Source organism: Armigeres subalbatus, chromosome 3 (assembly GCF_024139115.2).
Source record: "Armigeres subalbatus isolate Guangzhou_Male chromosome 3, GZ_Asu_2, whole genome shotgun sequence".
Classification (NCBI taxonomy): Eukaryota; Metazoa; Arthropoda; class Insecta; order Diptera; family Culicidae; genus Armigeres; species Armigeres subalbatus.
Window position 1 is genome coordinate 107,405,908 of NC_085141.1, and position 20,048 is coordinate 107,425,955.

Sequence of the window (20,048 nt, forward strand, 5' to 3'; positions counted from 1 at the left end):
AAATTCTAAAATCCAAGCCTCGGCCCATTCCACCTTTGATCCCACTAGACAATAATGGCTCTAAGGATCGCTTGATAACTCCTGCAGAGAAGGTCGCTGAAATAGGTCGTCACTTCGTCAGCTCACACAATCTTGGGCAGAACATCGTCAGTCCACACGAAGCAGCCGTCAACGAGCATGCTAACAACATCCATTTGATTCCCAACGACTTCTCGGAGGAGTTGGAGATCTCAGCTGACGAATTGACGGCCTATATTAAATCGTCGAAGAACATGAAGGCCCCAGGCTTTGACAGCATCCTGAATCTCGAGCTCAAACACATGAGTGCTCCGTTCTTTGAGCACCTCTCGCTGATCTTTAATCAGTGTCTCCGGCTCAGCTACTTCCCATCGTCCTGGTAGTCAGCGAAAGTCATCCCCATCCGGAAGCCTGGGGAGGATCCTTCCACCCCTAAAAGTTATCGACCCATCAGCCTTCTCTCAGGGTTATCCAAGCTATTCGAAAAAGCTATTCATCATCGGTTACTTGAGTCTGCCGAAAATCTCAACATCTTGCTCGAGGAACAGTTTGGTTTCCGACGCGGTCGGTCAACTGTACACCAACTGACTCGAGTTACCAACGTCCTCAGACGGAACAAGTTTGTCTCAAAAACATCCGCCATGGCCTTACTCGATGTCGAGAAGGCATTTGACAATGATGCCATACATTGGTGTACCTGACCTTGTGTACAAACTACAACAAACTACAATCTTCCCAGCTACCTGGTGAAAATCATCAACAATTACCTGTCGGCAAGGACATTCCGGGTCTCAATCAGCGGAGCGAGTTCCAATGCGCACAACATCGTCGCAGGCGTCCCCCAGGGCAGTATCATCGGGCCCCTGCTTTTCAATCTATTCACCTCCGACATGCCAGAACCTCCAGAAGGCGGCATTCTGTCTCTGTTCGCAGATGACACATCCATCGTCTACAACGGTAGAGTGATCAGAGCGCTAGTGGCAAAACTCCAACGAGGCCTGGATGCCCTGACAGAGTACCTCACTAGCTGGAAGATCTGTATCAACACGGCGAAGACCCAGGTCATCATTTTCCCCCACTCCAAATCCCCTAAACTTGTTCCGCCTGGGGACTGTAAAATCATCCTCAATGGCACGAATGTGGAATGGGCCAATGAGGCCGACTATCTTGGCTTGACCCTCGACAGCAAGCTTATTTTTAGGCAACAGGTTGACAAAACGGTGACAAAGTGTAACGTCTTGTTGAAACTATTGTACCCTTTGATCAACCGCCGGTCGTCATTGTCCCTGAAAAATAAGCTTGCTGTCTACAAGCAAATCATCCTCCCTGTGATCGAATATGGTATGCCGGTCTGGGAGAGCTGCGCTAAAACCCACCACCTCAAACTTCAACGGGTCCAAAACAAATTCCTGAGGATGATCCTCAACACCCCTCCCAGGACAAGAACATCCGAGGTCCACCGTCTGGCCGGAATAAAAACCTTACATGAACGCTTTGGTGAGTGTAAAGAAAAGTTTATGGTCCGTTGCTTGCACTCGGACCAACAAGCGCTTAGGACGCTAGTTCCAATCTAGGTTATCAAATTTTTATTGTAAATATTAGTGTACATAGTGTACAAATTTTAAAAAACACTAGCGCCTCTTGAAGGCCGTCATGACATGATACATTATATTTAAAAAATTAAGTAACAACATAATAATAATAATAATAATAATAATAATAATAATAATAAGGACGAACTAGCTAATCATATGGGCACAGCAGTTACACAGTTCCGTGGGACAGACCCCATGTCCCGACACCGGATACCCAAGTTGCAGTACTCCTATCGGTTGACGAGTACAGTAAGCATCCTTAACCAGGATATTTTGCCACAGTATTTGGAAACCGTGGAGAACCTTGAGGAGCTGCAATTTATCGTGTATTCGGCTGCAGTGGCTGTTGTAAGAACGTTGGGATTGCGAACGCGCCCACAAGGTGAGAGTGATGGACGCGCACGCCCCAAAGCACGAAAACCCGCGTGGATGCGACGTCTGGAGACCCGCATCGCCACACTGCGGTCAAAGGTTGGTCGATTAACACAGTACAAGCAGGGGAATCGATCAACCAGGCTAGTTCGGAATGTTGCTGAAATTGTGAAACCCACAGAACTCCGTGATCTCACCGAGGCGAACATAACTGAGATCCTCAACACCCATGTACAGCGGTTGAGTGCTCTTGCTAAACGACTGCGACGTTATGGAGAATGTTCGAAGAGGAAGGAGCAAAATCGAATGTTCAACATCAACGAAAGGGAGTTCTACAACCACATCCGAAACGACAAAGCCGACTTTGGCGAGGGCCTTCCGGAGATTGGAGAAGTCACGCAGTTTTGGTCCAATCTATGGGAGAACCCCGTCATACACAACGGCGATGGGGTGTGGATGACAGAAGAAGAGCAATATTGTGGTGGAATTGGAGACATGACCGCTATCAACGTGACCGCCCAAGACATACGTGAGGCTACTCGGTATACCAGGAATTGGGCTGCACCAGGACCCGATTTTGTGCATAATTTCTGGTATAAAAACTCACAACGGTCCACGGGCGGATGGCGGAATGCTTCAACACGGTACTAGATAACCCCGGGCAGCTACCGGAATTCATCACTAGGGGTGTCACTTATCTTCTGCCGAAGGATCGGAACACTTTGAACCCAGCCAAGTACAGACCAATAACGTGCCTTTCGAGTCTGTACAAAGTGCTGTCATCGGTAATAGCGAGGTGGGTGCAGAACCATTGCGACGTCAACAACCTGATGACCGAGGAACAAAAAGGTTGTCGACGTAACACACGAGGCTGCAAGGATCAGGTCATCATTGATGCAGTCGTTGTTGGGCAGGCCACCCACAAGCAAAGAAACCTGAGCATGGCGTATATCGACTATAAAAGGCATACGACTCAGTACCTCACTCGTACCTTCTTAAGGTACTGCAGTTGTATAAGATAGACGGTAACGTCATCAGGCTAATGCAGCACGCTATGGGGATGTGGAGCACATCCCTACACATTACCGACGGAGAAAAGGTGTTACGATCCAGGACTCTCAGCATCAGGAGGGGCATATTCCAAGGCGATACCTTTAGTCCTCTATGGTTTTGCCTTGCCATGAACCCTCTTAGCAGAGCACTCAACCAACACAACTATGGCTATCATTTGAAGGGTGGGGAAAGGAGTACAAACATTACCCACAACTTCTTTATGGATGACTTGAAGCTGTTTGCGGAATCTGTGGAGAAGCTGCACCAATTTCTGCGGCTTGAAACGGTATTCAGCAACGACATCCGGATGGAGTTTGGTATCGATAAATGTCGATCCATACATCTACACCGGGGTTACCTAGTGAATGTCGACAGTTTCCGTGTCCACGAACAGGAGGAGATTCGAAATATGGTTGAAGGCAAAACGTACAAGTTCCTAGATTTCCTGCAACTGAAAGGGTTTCGTCATACGATGATCAAGAAAGAGCTGCAGGAAACGTTCTTGCATCGTGTAAACGGTATTTTGAAGAGCCTGTTGTCGGCCGGCCACAAGGTGAAGGCGATAAACACGTTTGCTGTGCCCTTGTTGACATACAGTTTCGGGGTGGTGAAGTGGACCAAGACTGACTTGGAGGCGTTAGAACGAGCAGTACGAGTGGCGTTCACTAAGCATCGCATGCGCCATCCAAAATCGTCCATTGAGAGAGTCACCCTGCCACGTACAGTAGGAGGAAGAGGCGTCACAGATATACAAACACTATGCGTGTTTACCAGATCCAGCAGTTGCGAAGATACTTCGTGGAAAGCCAGAACCGCCACGAAATCTATCGCGCTGTGTGTGAAGCTGACCACGGATTCAGTGCCCTGCATCTGGCGCAGGAGGACTATCAGCTGAATTGCGACATCAAATCTGTCGACGAGATGATCGCATCGTGGAAGCAGAAGGAGTTACATGGGACGCACCCCCATCAACTGGAGCTGGAATATATCGACAAAGCGGCGTCGAATACGTGGCTGGTGCGGGGTGAACTCTTCTCGGAAACAAAAGGATTCATGGTAGCCATCCAGGACCGGGTAATTGCGACGAAGAACTATCGGCACTATATATTGCACGAAAATGTGGAGGACCGCTGCAGGAAGTGCAATTCAGTAGGAGAGACGATCGAACATATCGTGTCCGGGTGTTCAGCCTTAGCTGATTCAGCCTATCTCGGTCGTCATAACGAAGTAGCCAAGATTGTGCACCAACAGCTTGCTTTAAAGCACAACTTGTTTAACCAGTTTGTCGCCTACTACAAATATGTGCCTGTCCCGGTTCTGGAAAATAGTTTCGTGAAGCTGTACTGGGATCGCGAGATCATAACGGATGTCCTCATTCGTGCCAATCGGCCCGATATTGTGGTCTACGACAAAAGGATGAAGCAGGTTACCCTCATCGACATTGCTGTACCGCTAGACCATAATGTCCAAACAACATTCTCCAACAAGATAACGAAGTACCACGACTTGGCGGAGGAGTTGAAGCAGATGTGGCACCTGGAGGACGTGCGTATAATTCCGGTTGTTATCTCAGCAACCGGAATCGTCCCGAAATCTCTTCTGAGATCCTTAGGAGAGCTGGAACTATCTCATAACCTCCATAGCATCCAAAAGACAGTGGTTCTTGGAACTTGCAGCATCGTAAGAAGATTCCTGAACCACCATAACTAATACATCCGGTGCAAAAGTTTATTATAGGATTTTAAGTCAACCGGCGAATGAGATCCACAGAGCCTAATCCCCTTTGGCATTCAGATTGCCCGGGGTAGGTGAAAATTCCCAGCACGCTTGCTGAGGAAGTGCCAAAACTCTATAATAATAATAATAATTAAAATCGAAGTTGGAGGGCCAAGCCGGCCGATCACTGTACATGTTAAAAATAATTGTAGAACAAAAAATGTTTAAATAAAGAAGAATTTTACTACTACTAACAAAATAGTACGGACCGGAGCTATCGGCGAAGACCACTGCGACGAAAAGGGACTAGCGATTTGAAACTCGGTTCGTGGAACTGCAAATCTCTCAACTTCATCGGGAGCACACGCACACTCGCCGAAGTGCTCAAAGACCGTGGATTCGGCATCGTAGCACTGCAGGAGGTTTGTTGGAAGGAATCAAGGGTGCGAACTTTTAGAGGCAATCATGCCATCTACCAGAGCTGCGGCAACACACACGAGCTGGGAAAAGCTTTTATAGTGATGGGCGATATGCAAAGGCGCGTGATCGGGTGGTGGCCGACCAATGAAAAGATGTGCAGTTTCAGCATCAAAGGCCGGTTCTTCAACTTCAGCATAATCAACGTCCATAGCCCACACTCCGGAAGCACTGATGATGATAAGGACGCATTCTACGCGCAGCTGGAACGTGAGTACGACAGCTGCCCGAGGCACGACGTCAAAATCATCATAGGAGATTTGAACGCTCAGGTTGGCCAAGAGGAGGAGTTTAGACCGACTATTAGAAAGTTCAACGCTCACCGGCTGACGAACGAAAACGACCTACGACTAATTGATTTCGCCGCCTCCAAGAATATGACCATTCGCAGCACCTACTTCCAACACAGCCTTCCGTATCGGTACACCTGGAGATCACCACTGCAGACAGAATCACAAATCGACCACGTTCTGATTGATGGACGGTACTTCTCCGACATTATCGATGTCAGGGCATATCGTGGCGCTAACATTGAATCTGACCACTATCTGGTGATGGTGAAACTGCGCCCAAAACTATCCGTCATCAACAATGTTCGGTACCGACGACTGCCGTGGTACAACCTAGAGCGACTGAAGCAATCTGATGTCGTCCGTGTATGGGGCCGTCCAGAAACCACGTGGTCATATATGGGGGGGGGGGAGGTTTGGAAAATGATAAGCCACATGGTGGGAGGGGGGTGTTGCTCTCGAACCACGTTGTTTTTTTTTTACACGAAAAACTTTTGGTGAATAACAATAGCGGTGTAAAAAATACAAATCAATAAAATGTAATGATTAAATCATTAAATGCAACGCGCATCTAAGGGCCGATGTCCTCGTAGCGTCTTTTCAACTCAGCGTTAAAAAGACGTAGGTGTGCATTGAGAAAAATCGATAACGCAGCGTCGGTCGCAACGCCGATGCATATCTGCATTATTTGACCATCTTAGTCTAAGATCCTATATCCAAACATAAATAAACGAAAAAACAAGTCTCAATTTCCACAAAAAAAAAATTGGTTGGGAAAAATGGAAAAATATTTAAAAAAATCCGCCGCAGATGGTTTTTGTCATCACGCCGCTGACACTTTTTCATCAGTTGACTGCAGCTACAATTTTGAAAAATGTTCATGTGTTTACAATAATCCAAGAAAAAATCTTGAGCTTGAGCTTGAGCTTGAGCTTGATTGACTGCTCGTAGTTGCTACTCCATTATGACCAGATCAGCTGTTCTTGCACAGGGAACCAACAGATGTTTGCTTGGGACTAGCACACATCTTCAATGTACAAGTACTGGTGATCTCATTTGTTAGGTCATACTGGCGCCTGCTACGTCAGAATGCAAGTCAATGTAGGAAAGAGGGAGGAAATGATGATGCAATCACTCGCCCACTGCAAGCCGAATATACCTCTGCACTTGCCACGAGTTCATGCGAAATTTGTTGGAATTTTTGGGTTAGGTTGGAGAGGCAGAGGTCCGTCTTGGTTAACGAGCTGCCAATGTGATAGATAGGAGAAGGTAACTGATGGAATTTCTAATTGGATGTAGGAAACGAGCTCTATAGTTAATTTCCAATTCTAGCAGATTACTGTTAGAATACTCAAGTTGAAGGTATAGGAATAGTAATGGAAACGGTATGGAAGTCCATTTCCAGTTCTAACGATTGCTAGAACATGAGAAATAAAGAGAAAGATGTAAAGTAGGAGAATAGAACGGACCTGGGATTGAACCCACGACTTCCTGCGTATTAGGCAGAAGCAGTAGCCATATGACTACCAAGCCCGCTTCAATAATCCAAGAAAAAATCTTAAGAAGAAAAATTCAAAAGAATTTCTTGTGGATATTCAGGAAAAATCAAGTAAAGAAATTTCCTGTAAAAACTTTGACATTACTTCATACAATCCTGATAAAGTGCTGGCATTCAGATTTTTTTTGAACAATTCTCTCTGAAAAATTTTGCTTGGAAATTTTGCTACAAATTGATAATGAAAAAAAAAAACAAAACATCTCCAGTGTTAATTCCAAAAAATTTTCCTTAAAACTCCGAAAAAAATTCCATGTGAATTCTGTCTGAAAATTTAAAACAGTCCCGTGGGAAATACATATAATTTTCGGTGGAAAAACATTTTAATGAATTCCTTTGACAAGTTCTTGCGAATCTTCAGCAGACATTCTTCTTCATTTACAAAAGAAGTTTTTCGAACATTTGAAGGAGTTCACTTCAATATGTTCAGTCTCCAGTTAGCCTTGCGAGCAAAGGCGTAGGATTGCCAATCCGGAGATGACGAGTTCGATTCTCGTTCCTGTCTAGGACACCCTAAGTATAGTGTATCCATCGTACTTGCTACACAAGATATATAATCGTGATATGGTTGGCATATAAAAGCTTTCAATTTATAACTGAGGAAATGCTAATAGAATATACTAAGTTGAAAAGCAGACCAACTTCCAGTTGGAATATGGAGCCAATGCCACATGAAACACTTTGATATTTCCGTTGATTTTTTTTTCAATTTTGGAATCTTGAAATGAAAAATTTTTGGAATATTTTTTTACGCTCTTTGTGAGTTCTATCACATATTTTTAAATTTTCAAAGTATTTTTTTATTCGTGGCATTATTTAGAATTTGCACGGAAGAGTCTATGGATTATCTTCAAAAAATTCTTTGGTTTTCAAAGAATAAATCTTTAGAATTCTCAAGGTTCATGTTTTTTGAATTTGAACCAGAAATCATTTCAAAATTTCATCGGGAATTCATTCTTCTTCGGGATGTCATGTTGATTTCTATGTAGGTTCAGCTAAACATTGCTTTAAATCTTTACCATGCAAAGATGCACAGGAAATGATTTAGAAGGTTTAAGGAATTTTCACATAAGAAAATCTTTAAAATTTTGATTTAATTTTTTAAGGAATTCCTACTAGAAATGCTTCAAAAGTACAACCTTTACAAGTACTACAAAAGTACATTTTTTCGTTATTTCCACTTGTAAAAACATCGGAATTTCCTCGGGAAATTCATTATTGGTGATTCAGATGAACATTTTTGATTTTCTACTGGAAAATCGTAGGAATTTTCATCGGAAATATTTTGGCATATTCCGAATAATTTCTTTTGGAAATTAAAAAAAACTGCTGAAAATTTCTAAGAATTTCTTTTGGAAAACGAAAAAAAATCCATTGGAAATTTCCTTTGAAGATTCATTAAAGTTGCCCAGGATTTTAAAAAAATCTTTGGAGATTCTGGAAAAAAAGGTAGCTGGATTTTTTTCTATTTTATACTGGAAATTCTTCGGAATTTGATGTTTATTGGAATTTTCATCGTAAATATGCATTTCGTATCCTTCTACGGATTCTTCTAGTTCTTCAAAATTTCTACCGAACATTTTTCGGAACTCTTCCACAGAATTTCGGAAAAAAAAGTCGTTGAAATTCTAAAGATTTTCCGGGGAGACTCCGAAGAATTTCTTATCAATATTCCGAAGGGTTTCCCTTGCAACTCCAGAATAATTGTTCTTGAAAATTAAGAAGATCTTGGAATTTAAAATTAATCCAAGCAATAAATGTAGGCAATAATTTAGGCTTTAGAAGCCTAGTTTTATGATATTGAATAATTATCATAATTGATCGAAAAAAATAATAATGCACCTAAATGTTCTGATTGCACAAAATTCTAGTAGTGCGCATGAAAAAGGTTATGACATAGAGAAGCTTGCATTTAGAAAATCAACATGAAATTCTAAATAAAATGCTTTTTAAATTCATAAAAGGGTCTTAGAACTAAGGAGATTCCTGCGATATGAAAAAAAGTGGCAGTGTTCCAGAAAAAAACTCTCCAATTCCTAAAACAATCTGTTAAAAAATAGTGTTATAATAACGATTGAAATTGAATTTCAAAATAAATCTCAACCCTTTCAGGAATGATGGGTCATATATGCCTAGCGTTTTAGATTGTCTATAAAATCACAAAAGAGATCTAGGCCACAATTTTCTTCAGTAAAATTGTTCATCTAGATATTGGCTTTACAGAAAAAATATGGGAGCTCAAATTTGACTGACCATGAAAACTCAGATATCCGAAACCTTGGGAAGATTTCGATTCTAAGAGCGTGTAAATAAAGTTCAAATGTTTGAATCATTCTAAACAGTTGGGTGGTCAGATAAGATGGGTCATCCTGAACGTTAAGCCAGTGATTAATATTCAGGAATACGAGATGCTCAAGGTACTTCAAAATGCTCTCAAGTTCAGCCCACGAATCTACCAGATCAATCAAGACATTTGCAATGTTCTCATCTTCGGTATATACCCAATCCGATGAAATAAGCATATGATCCTAATTTCCATTAACATGAGATCCAAGAGACAAGGTACCCAAAATTATCTTGAGTCAACAGCAAGTTGCACAATGACTATGAGGTTTGTACGCAAACTGTTTTTGTAGGGCCTTAGAAGCACTGGGTTCACGGACTTGAGTAGTTCAAACATTACGACTTCCAGGACGTTTTGTATAATCTAAAAAGTCTGTAGTAGCTTGTATAAATAATAATTGAAGTCATATCAACCCAATGGACCTACTGGGATATTACATCATACATCATTCATAAGTTGGTTAATTGAATAAATCGAATGATCCGAACTCCAAAATAATAATTGGTCTATAATACATTCATTCCTCTATGAGTCGCTTATAAAAGGACCATTGACTGAAGCATATTCGAGATGTGGAATAGAAGTTCCTTGGAAAATTATTCCAAAGAACCATCAGAGTGACCGAGAAAATATTTTTAGCATGGCATCATTGGCTTCCACGAGTCGACATCAAAATAAAATTTCAATGAAGAATTAGAAATTTTGAGAGATGAGCCAGCTCTGGATTGAAAATCTCTTTAGTAGAGAAAAAAAATAGAAATTTTCCATAATAAAATAGGAAATTGCCAATAAAGAACAATAATACACACAACAATAATAAATTAGCACTTGTAAAAGTAAAAATTGCAATTATGAAATAAGAATTATCCATAAACAAATCAAAATGTTCAACGAAAAAATACAAAATTTTCATCAATATTAGCAATGAACAATTTAAAAAAAAAATTATAATTATTTATTTCTAATATTGATGATTCTGAAAACAATACTGAAATTTCTACAGGAATGCTACTAAAAAAACAACAGTAGGAGGTTTTATTTGCATTCTAAGATTACATATTAACTTTGTGATTCTCTAATAAACTGTTTGTTGTAAGCGTTCAGTTCAGATGCTTCGCTGAGGTTAATATCTTAAGAATTTCCAGTAGCTCCAGAGCTATGGAAGGTCCCAAATACTCTAAGGAATGTATAGGGATATTCAGTGAACTTTATAGTTATTGAAAAAAAAACACTAATAAAACAATTTAAAAAAAAATAAAAATAGAGGGATATTTTGGAAAATTTCTAAAACATTATAAATTTTTCTCGAAATTTTGATAGATATAGTCCACGATATATTCGCGAGTCCACATTTTTTTTGTATCCTCCTGATGCATTGAAGATGTGCGAGTTGTTGATATCCTGATACACATTAAACATGATAACACAATCAAAATTTTCGACTTCATGAATATTTATAATTTCCATGCTGGGTTTAGTTTAATTTTAAATCAATTGAAATTGTCCATCTTCAAAATTGATCGGATTAACTATATGTTTTAGTTACATAAGTTTTTTTTTTAATTTTTGTACTTGAAAAAAAACACGTGGTCATAGGGGGGGGGGTGGTCTGCCAAATGACCACGATAAGCCACATGGGGGGGAGGGGGGGTTGAAAATCTTCAAAAATATGACCACGTGGTTTCTGGATGGCCCCTATACGCGCACCATCTCGAGGCAGAGTTGCTGCGCTGCAGCAAGGTACCCGGCAGAACGTGGAACGTTATAGACGGAAGCGGAGACAGCAGACCCGCCTTTTTCAGGAGAAGAAACGCCGCCTGGAAGAAGCAGAGTGCGAGAAGATGGAACAGCTGTGCCGTTCTCAAGAAACACGCAAGTTCTATCAGAAGCTCAACGCATCTCACATAGGCTTCGTGCCGCGAGCCGAAATGTGCCGGGATACGGATGGGAGCATCTTGCTGGACGAACGTGTGGTGATCGAAGAAACTACGAAGAAAATTTAAATGGCGTATAGAGTACAGCCATTGAAAGTCAAGGCAGCGGAGGAGATGACTACGTCAGTGGAAATGGAAATCAACCAGCCCCCATCTTGAGGGAAGTTAAGGATGCCATCCAACAGCTAAAGACAGCTACCGTGGAAGGGTAGGAGTTATATGCCCCATCTACAAGAAAGGCGACAAACTGGAGTGTGAGAACTTTCGAGCGATCACCATCCTTAATGCCGCCTATAAAGTGATATCCCAGATCATCTTCCGTCGTCTGTCACCATTAGTGAATGAGTTCGTGGGAAGTTATCAAGCCGGCTTCGTTGACGGCCGCTCGACAACGGACCAGATCTTTACTGTACGGCAAATCCTTCAAAAATGCCGTGAATACCAGGTCCCAACGCACCATCTGTTCGTTGATTTCTAGGCGGCATACGACAGTATAGACCGCGTAGAGCTATGGAAAATTATGGACGATAACAGCTTCCCTGGGAAGCTTACCATAGACTGATCAAAGCAACGGTGGATGGTGTGCAAAACTGTGTGAAGATTTCCGGCGAACACTCCAGTTTGTTCGAATCGCGCCGGGGACTAAGACAAGGTGATGGACTTTCGTGCCTGTTGTTCAACATTGCGCTAGAAGGTGTCATGCGGAGAGCTGGGTGTAACAGCCGGGGTACGATTTTCAACAGATCCAGTCAATTTATTTGTTTCGCGGATGACATGGACATTGTCGGCCGAACATTTGCAAAGGTGGCATAACTGTACACCCGCCTGAAACGTGAAGCAACAAAAGTTGGACTGGTGGTGAATGCGTCAAAGACAAAGTACATGCTTGTGGGCGGAACCGAGTGGGACAGGGCAGTGTTACGATAGACGGGGATACCTTCGAGGTGGTCGAGGAATTCGTCTACCTCGGATCCTTGCTAACGGCTGATAACAATGTCAGTCGTGAAATACGATGGCGCATCATCTGTGGAAGTCGGGCTCCAGAAGAAACTGCGGTCAAAAAGATTCGCCACCGCACCAAATGTGTCATGTACAAGACGCTAAAAAGACCGGTTGTCCTCTACGGACATGATACATGGACAATGCTCGAGGAGGACTTGCATGCACTCGGAGTATTTGAAAGACGGGTGCTTAGGACCATCTTTGGCGGTGTGCAAGAAGACGGTGTGTGGCGGCGAAGAATGAACCATAAGCTCGCCCAACTCTACGGCGAACCCAGTATCCAGAAGGTAGCTAAAGCCGGAAGGGTACGATGGGCAGGACATGTTGCAAGAATGCCGGACAGCAACCCTGCAAAGATGGTGTTCACTTCCGATCCGGCAGGTATGAGACGGCGTGGAGCACAGCGAGCGAGGTGGGCAGACCAGGTGCAAAACGACTTTGCGAGCGTGGGGCGCATTCGAGGATGGAGAGATGCGGCCTTGAACCGTGTATTGTGGCGTCAAATTGTTGATTCAGTGTTATCTGTTTAGATGTAAACTAAATAAATGAATGAATGACATGAAGGCTTTGCCCTTTGGCGGAAAGACCCGTGTTATCTGCGAACAAAGATTTTTGATACCCTGGTGGTAAATCAGGTAAGTAAGAAGTAAAAATGTTATAAAATATGGGCCCCAGTATGCTGTCTTGAAGTACACCAGCTCTTACAGGTAATCTATCAGGTTTAGAATTCTGATAATTTACCTACAGTGAGCGATCTGATAAATAATTTTGGATCAGTTAAATAATGTACAGGGGAAAATAAAAATTAATCAAATTTACCATCAAACCCTTATGCCAAACACTGTTAAATGCTTTCTCTGTATCAAGAAGAGCAACTCTAGTCGAATATCCTTCAGATTTGTTGAGTCGAATTAAATTCGTTACTCTTAATAACTGATGAGTAGTTGAATGCCCATGAGCGAAAACCAAATTGCTCATCAGCAAAAACAGAATTGTCATTAATATGAACCATGCGTCACTTTTTAGATTACGGCAGTATTCTTTTCTATGGTTTATATAGACGCAGAGCTAAACACGCTTTTCATAACCACCAACTAAAAGACCTTCCATGTTATTAGCTACAAGGACGTGGCCGGTGCTGTTGTTAATCGATTCAGTAGATTGTGCAATTTCATTGGGTCTGGTCAATTACGAAATAGCAACGATTGATATGTGCAGTCAGTCAAAGCTAAGCTGAGCTAAACAAATTGAGTATATTTGGCAAATAAGTACACTTAGAAAAATAACGGTAAAATTAGTTTTCTTTGATCCACCACAGATTTGAATCATCGCACCTTATAATTTAAACAGCAGTGACCTTCGGAGGCAATCTCCACAGTAAATTCTAAACTGCACCCCAAACCTTGTCAGCTGTTCTGCGCCTTTCCGTCAATAACTGGGATTCACTGCCGTTAATTATTGAAATTACGCCAAAGTCACACAAAGCACATATCATTATCGACAGCTTGAAAGACCTGCAATTACTCGCGCTCTGGAGTCATCGTCGTCGGCTCCGTAGCACACGTCACACCAACAAACCAGCCGATCGACGACGGCGCGGTCTCTCCGCAGCCCAGAATCGAAGGGGTACAATTTAGTTTAGTGTGGCGGCGAATCCAATTGACTGTAATTATCTGCTGGCCTGTGCTGCTGAGCGGCACTCGGTATCTACCCTGGAACAGCCCCATCAACCCCTCGGTCCCTATCGGAACAGGCGGATCTTCATCGGCGCGCACTTGCTTTGTTTCTTCGGTTGATGGTTGTCACCAAACTGTATTCCTTCATTATTGGCTTGAACTTGAATGCGATTCCAGCAAGCGAGCGAGCGAGCGAGTGAGTGAGTGACTGGCTGACAGACGGATCGGAATTGCATATCGATACCGATAATTATATGGCGCGCGGTTCCTGCTGCTCCCCCGGACGGCGCTCATTAGCACTGATATTGGAAATTGATTAGTCTATAGACGGATGTTAATTAATGTGCGATGTTTACTTGCGACGGGAATTGTTCAGGGTTTAGGTCATGCTCGAGGATTGAATGATGGAAATCGAAGATTACTGGCGTGGCAAAGTATAAACTTGACTATGCAGAAGTATTTCTTATATTTTAAAACACTAGCCATTGTTTCTATTAGCTCTAGTAATAATCATGATGAGGTTAATTTTATGCAAATGTTCAATTATGCTGTGAACTGCTGTGAAAACGTTGTGAATTTTCCAGAGTCCTTAGTGATTTGGCAATTTGGACCAAATGTAAACATTTAAAGTTATCGTAATATTCAAAGATTGACTAAAAAGTGCTTTGAAGGTAAACAAACGAAATGTATTTTCTCTAACACTATTTCCCTACTCAATCTTATTTTGTTGGATGCTTCATGTGTCAATTTTGGTTATTTACAGTGTCTATTTTGATCATATGGTTCCATTGTCAAGAAGGAATTAAGTGAAGTCGAACATTTTGCAATATTTATGATTTACAGATAATATTTTTTCTTTTATCGTACAACAAAGTTGTACTGAGAAGCTGTCATTTCATTCCAAAATCGAAACTTTTTATAGAAGACTCAGAGACCCACACACTCAGTTTTTATTTCTGCAGCTCAGCAAAAATCCGCACAGCCGTGTGGCCTGCAAAATAAAAATTGAAGTCCCGGTGAAATGACGTTATTTTTTGTTAGCAAATAATCATTTTTGTCGGCGGTGGTGGTGTGATAGATCATTTTCAGCGGCGGCGGCGTCTGAAACAAGCGCTCTGATCACTCTACCGTTGTAGACGATGGAGGTGTCATCTGCGAACAAAGACAGAATTCCGCCTTCTGGAGGTTCTGGTATGTCGGAGGTGCACAGATTTAAAAGCAGGGGCCCGATGATACTGCCCTGGGGGACACCTGCGACGATGTTGTTCGCATTGAGCCCCGGAATGTCCTTGCCGACAGATAATTGTTGATGATTTTCACCAGGTAGCTGGGAAGATTGTAGCGTTGCAGTTCGTACACCGGGCCATCATGGCATACATTGTCAAACACCTTCTCGATATCGAGTAAGGCCATGGCGGAGGTTTTTGAGACAAACTTGTTCCGTCTGAGGACGTTGGTAGCTCGGGTCAGTTGGTGAACGGTTGATCGACCGCGTCGGAAACCAAACTGTTCCTCGAGCAAGATGTTGAGATTTTTGGCAGACTCAAGTAACCGGTGATGAGTAGCTTTTTCGAATAGCTTGGATAACCCTGAGAGAAGGCTGATGGGACGATAACTTTTGGGAGAGGATTCTTCCCAGGCTTACGGATGGGGATGACTTTCGCTGACTTCCAGGACGATGGAAAGTAGCTGAGCCGGAGACACTGATTAAAGATCAGCGAAAGATGCTCGAAAACCGGAGGACTCATGTGTTTGAGTTCGAGATTCAGGATGCTGTCAAAGCCTGGGGCCTTCATGTTCTTCGACGATTTGATATAGGCCGTCAATTCGCCAGCTGAGATCTCAGAATCCTCCGAGAAGTCGTTGGGAATAAGATGGATAATGATATGGAAATGCTAATATCATCTTCCAAACTTGGACGTACATGTTCATGATAGCATGAGAGGCGAAAGTATAGAATTGATAGTTCCGTTAGGATACGGCAGGCATGAAGAATGTTTTTATAGAAGTCGATTTGAAAGCGAGCGGAGGGCAATATTTGTGATGGCATATATCACACGACCTTCCTTCTGCCAAGCTCCCGTATGAAGGGGGAGGGAAGAATATCAGTGTGGAAGCTGATATATCTCCACTGGCAAAAGGAAGGTGGTTTGACTTGCTCATATGCCATCGCGTGCGGAAGGATTTGCTATCGACGAGTACTGTCTCCAAATTTCTAATATGACATCAGCATTTAGTCGAATAGGATTTTTATTGCACAGTTCTGTTTTCTCATTGCGTCCGTCTGATGGATGTTGTTAGCATGCTCATTAATGGCTGATTCGTGTGTACTGACGATGTTCTGTCCAAGATTGTGGGAGCTGACGAAATGACGACCTATTTCTCTGCAGGAGTTATCAAGCGATCCTTTGAGCCATTGCTGTCTAATGGGATCAAAGGTGGAATGGGCCGAGGCTTAGATTTTAGAATTTTGTTTAGCTTCCAGAATGGCTTAGCACAGTCTGGGAGAGCGCGGATCTTATTGAAAAAATCACTATTTCTGAGGACCATTCTGGTCTGGATAATTTTGGTCATGCGATTGCACCGGGCCTTAAGTGCACGCAGCCCAGTACGTTGGTACTGCCTGCGAGTGACATTTCGCAGACGGATCAAATCTTTGGGGGGTAAATCAATGTTTAGGGTGTTGCTTACCAGTCGAGCAGTTGGCACATGTTGTTCATGGGCCTGGGAGATAGCCTCTTTGGATGGAGTGTAGCTGATCGACGATTTCCTCCGGCGTGGCTGAATGTCGCTGGTAGTTGATGTTTTCGTCCACACACCTTTGGAACCGACTCCAGTCGGTAGTTACACCGGGACTGCTGATGCCGATCGAACGAGGATCCCACTTACGCCACCACCGGGTAATGATCCGATGCGAAAGTCCGGGATGTTGACGTACACCTCCGGTTTAAGGTGCGTTTCGGTGATGAACAGAACGTCTATTTCCTTCCCCTCAAGGAAATCCTTCAGCTCAATTGTTTTGCTCTTTAGCGCGCGAGCGTTCCAGTTGACTAGGCCCACCCTAGCAGCCATTTTCAATTATTGGCATGCCAAGAGTGAAGACTTGGTCGAATCGGGTTTTGCAGCCGCGCAACCGAGTGGCGAGCTGCTCGAAGATCGGCATCAGTTGCTCCGGAGTGTAGAGCGGAGCAGATTCTTCCGGTGGGACGGCTTCGTTTTCCGACTGCCGACGGAACCCAGGAAGAGGGAGTGGGGGCCATTCGCTAATGGATGGTGCCGACGATGCTGGAGCTTGATCCGACGCAGCTGCCGCTGCCAGTCGCTTGTGCGGCTGTTACGGTGGGGGTATTGGAATAACACGACGGGGAGCCGAGATGGCTGGAAAGTTCACCTCGTTGATTACAGGAACATGGTTCTTCTTCGGAAGGGTTCTGGTGGAAGCCTTCTCCCGGATTTCCAGGAACTTTGTGGTGGCCCGATGTTTGTCGCCACAGTCGCTGCAGAGCTGAAATGTACATTTCAGCCCTTTAGCGATTAACTGGCGAATTTTCAGGCGCAAATCCGGCGGATCGCCCTTCACAAACACAGGCGAGCATTTCTCCTTCCGCTCTGGTTGCACCTGCTGCACCAGCTGCGATTGCTGCTTCATCCTCTTTTCCGCGTCATCAAGCGGCAACGGCGAGAACACGTTGCTCTGCAAAAGCTGCTTGGAGGGGTTACCCGCGCCTCCAAGAGCAGTGCGCTTAGGCACTTTTCCAGCGACCGAATCGGTAACCGAGTCTCCCATGACGGATCTGGGAGAAAATAACGCCAACGCGACGAAGCGAAAACGTAAACAGCGAACGAACGAGAAAAGACGAACGAAGCGAACGAACGAGGAAATAATGCGCGAGCAACACGTCCGTACGTGCTGCTGTCTCGAACTGCAATGCCGTGCTCAGTTGGTGGCTGGATCTGGATGACGATGAGATGACTCACACATGGCAGGCCCAGTTTCTTTTATACACAAAGAAAATCCTGCGGTGAACCCGAAGGCCCGTGACATACAGCATTCTGATGTCCGTGTAAGGAATGCACGGGATTGGTTATATTCCTTTCATTTATTTAGTTTACAGTTATCTTATTTAGTTATCTAAACAGATAACACTGAATCAACAATTTGACGCCACAATACACGGTTCAAGCCCGCATCTCTCCATCCTCGGATACGCCCCACGCTCGCCAAGTCGTTTTGCACCTGGCCTGCTCATCTCGCTCGCTGCGCTCCACGCCGTCTCGTACCTGCCGGATCGGAAGCGAACACCATCTTTGCAGGGTTGCTGTCCGGCATTCTTGCAACATGTCCTGCCCATCGTACCCTTCCGGCTTTAGCTACCTTCTGGATACTGGGTTCGCCGTAGAGTTGGGCGAGCTCATGGTTCATTCTTCGTCGCCACACACCGTCTTCTTGCACACCGCCAAAGATGGTCCTAAGCATCCGTCTCTCGAATACTCCGAGTGCTTGCAAGTCCTCCTCGAGCATTGTCCATGTTTCATGTCCGTAGAGGACAACCAGTCTTATTATCGTCTTGTACATGACACATTTGGTGCGGTGGCGAATCTTTTTTGACCGCAGTTTCTTCTGGAGCCCGTAGGAGGCCCGACTTCCACAGATGATCCGCCTTCGTATTTCACGACTAACGTTGTTGTCAGCCGTTAACAATGATCCGAGGTAGACGAATTCCTCGACCACCTCGAAGGTATTCCCGTCTATCGTAACACTGCTTCCCAGGCAGGCCCTGTCGCGCTCGGTTCCGCCCACAAGCATGTACTTTGTCTTCGACGCATTCACCACCAGTCCAACTTTTGTTGCTTCACGTTTCAGGCGGGTGTACAGTTCTGCCACCTTTGCAAATGTTCGGCCGACAATGTCCATTTCATCCGCGAAGCAAACAAATTGACTGGATCTGTTGAAAATCGTACCTGCCTCACTTTGTCTTAGTCCCCGGCGCGATTCGAACGAACTGAAGTGTTCGCCCGAAATTTTTACACAGTTTTGCACACCATCCACCGTTGTTTTGATCAGTCTGATAGGCTTCCCAGGGAAGCTGTTCTCGTCCATAAATTTCCATAGCTTTACGCGGTCTATACTGTCGTATGCCGCCTTGAAATCAACGAACAGATGATGCGTTGGGATTCACAGCATTTTTGAAGGATTTACCGTACAGTAAAGATCTGGTCCGTTGTCGAGCGGCCGTCGACGAAGCCGGCTTGAGAACTTCCCACAATCTTATTCACTAATGGTGAGTGGTGACAGACGACGGAAGATGATCTGGGATATCACTTTGTAGGCGGCATTAAGGATGGTGATCGCTCGAAAGTTCTCACATTCCAGCTTGTCGCCTTTCTTGTAGATGGGGCATATAACTCCTTCCTTCCACGGTTCGGTTTTCCAGATTCTGACTATCAGTTTGTGCAGTCAAGTGGCCAGCTTTTCCGGGGCCATCTTGATGAGCTCAGCTCCGATACCATCCTTACCAGCTGCTTTATTGGTCTTTAGCTATTGGATGGCATCCTTAACTTCCCTCAAGGTGGGGGCTGGTTGGCTTCCATCGTCCGCTGAACTGACGTAGTCATCTCCTCCGCTGCCTTGACTTTCACTGCCTGTACTCTCTGCGCCATTCAAATGTTCCTCGTAGTGCTGCTTCCACCTTTCGATCACCACACGTTCGTCCGTCAAGATGCTCCCATCCTTATCCCGGCACATTTCGGCTCGCGGCACGAAGCCTTTGCGGGATGCGTTGAGCTTCTGATAGAACTTGCATGTTTCTTGAGAACGGTACAGCTGTTCCATCTCCTTGCACTCCGCTTCCTTCAGGCGGCGTTTCTTCTCCTGAAAAAAGGGGGTCTGCTGTTTCCGCTTCCGTCTATAACGTTCCACGTTCTGCCGGGTACCTTGCTGCAGCGCGACCGCCCGTGCTGCGTCCTTCTCCTCCAGAATCTGTCTGCACTCTTCGTCGAACCAATCGTTCCGTCG

At 44.2% G+C, this 20,048-nt stretch overlaps 1 protein-coding gene across 1 annotated transcript in view; it reads right to left on the reverse strand.

The window, feature by feature from the left end:
- The window catches only part of LOC134221870 (uncharacterized), a 75,895-nt gene extending 58,214 nt beyond the window's left edge, over window positions 1–17,681 (reverse strand). Inside the window, exon 1 of the mRNA XM_062701039.1 lies at window positions 17,549–17,681. Within this exon, the coding sequence (XP_062557023.1) occupies window positions 17,549–17,681 (133 nt within the window). The remainder of the gene's footprint in view (window positions 1–17,548) is intronic.
- Window positions 17,682–20,048: the final 2,367 nt, after the last annotated feature.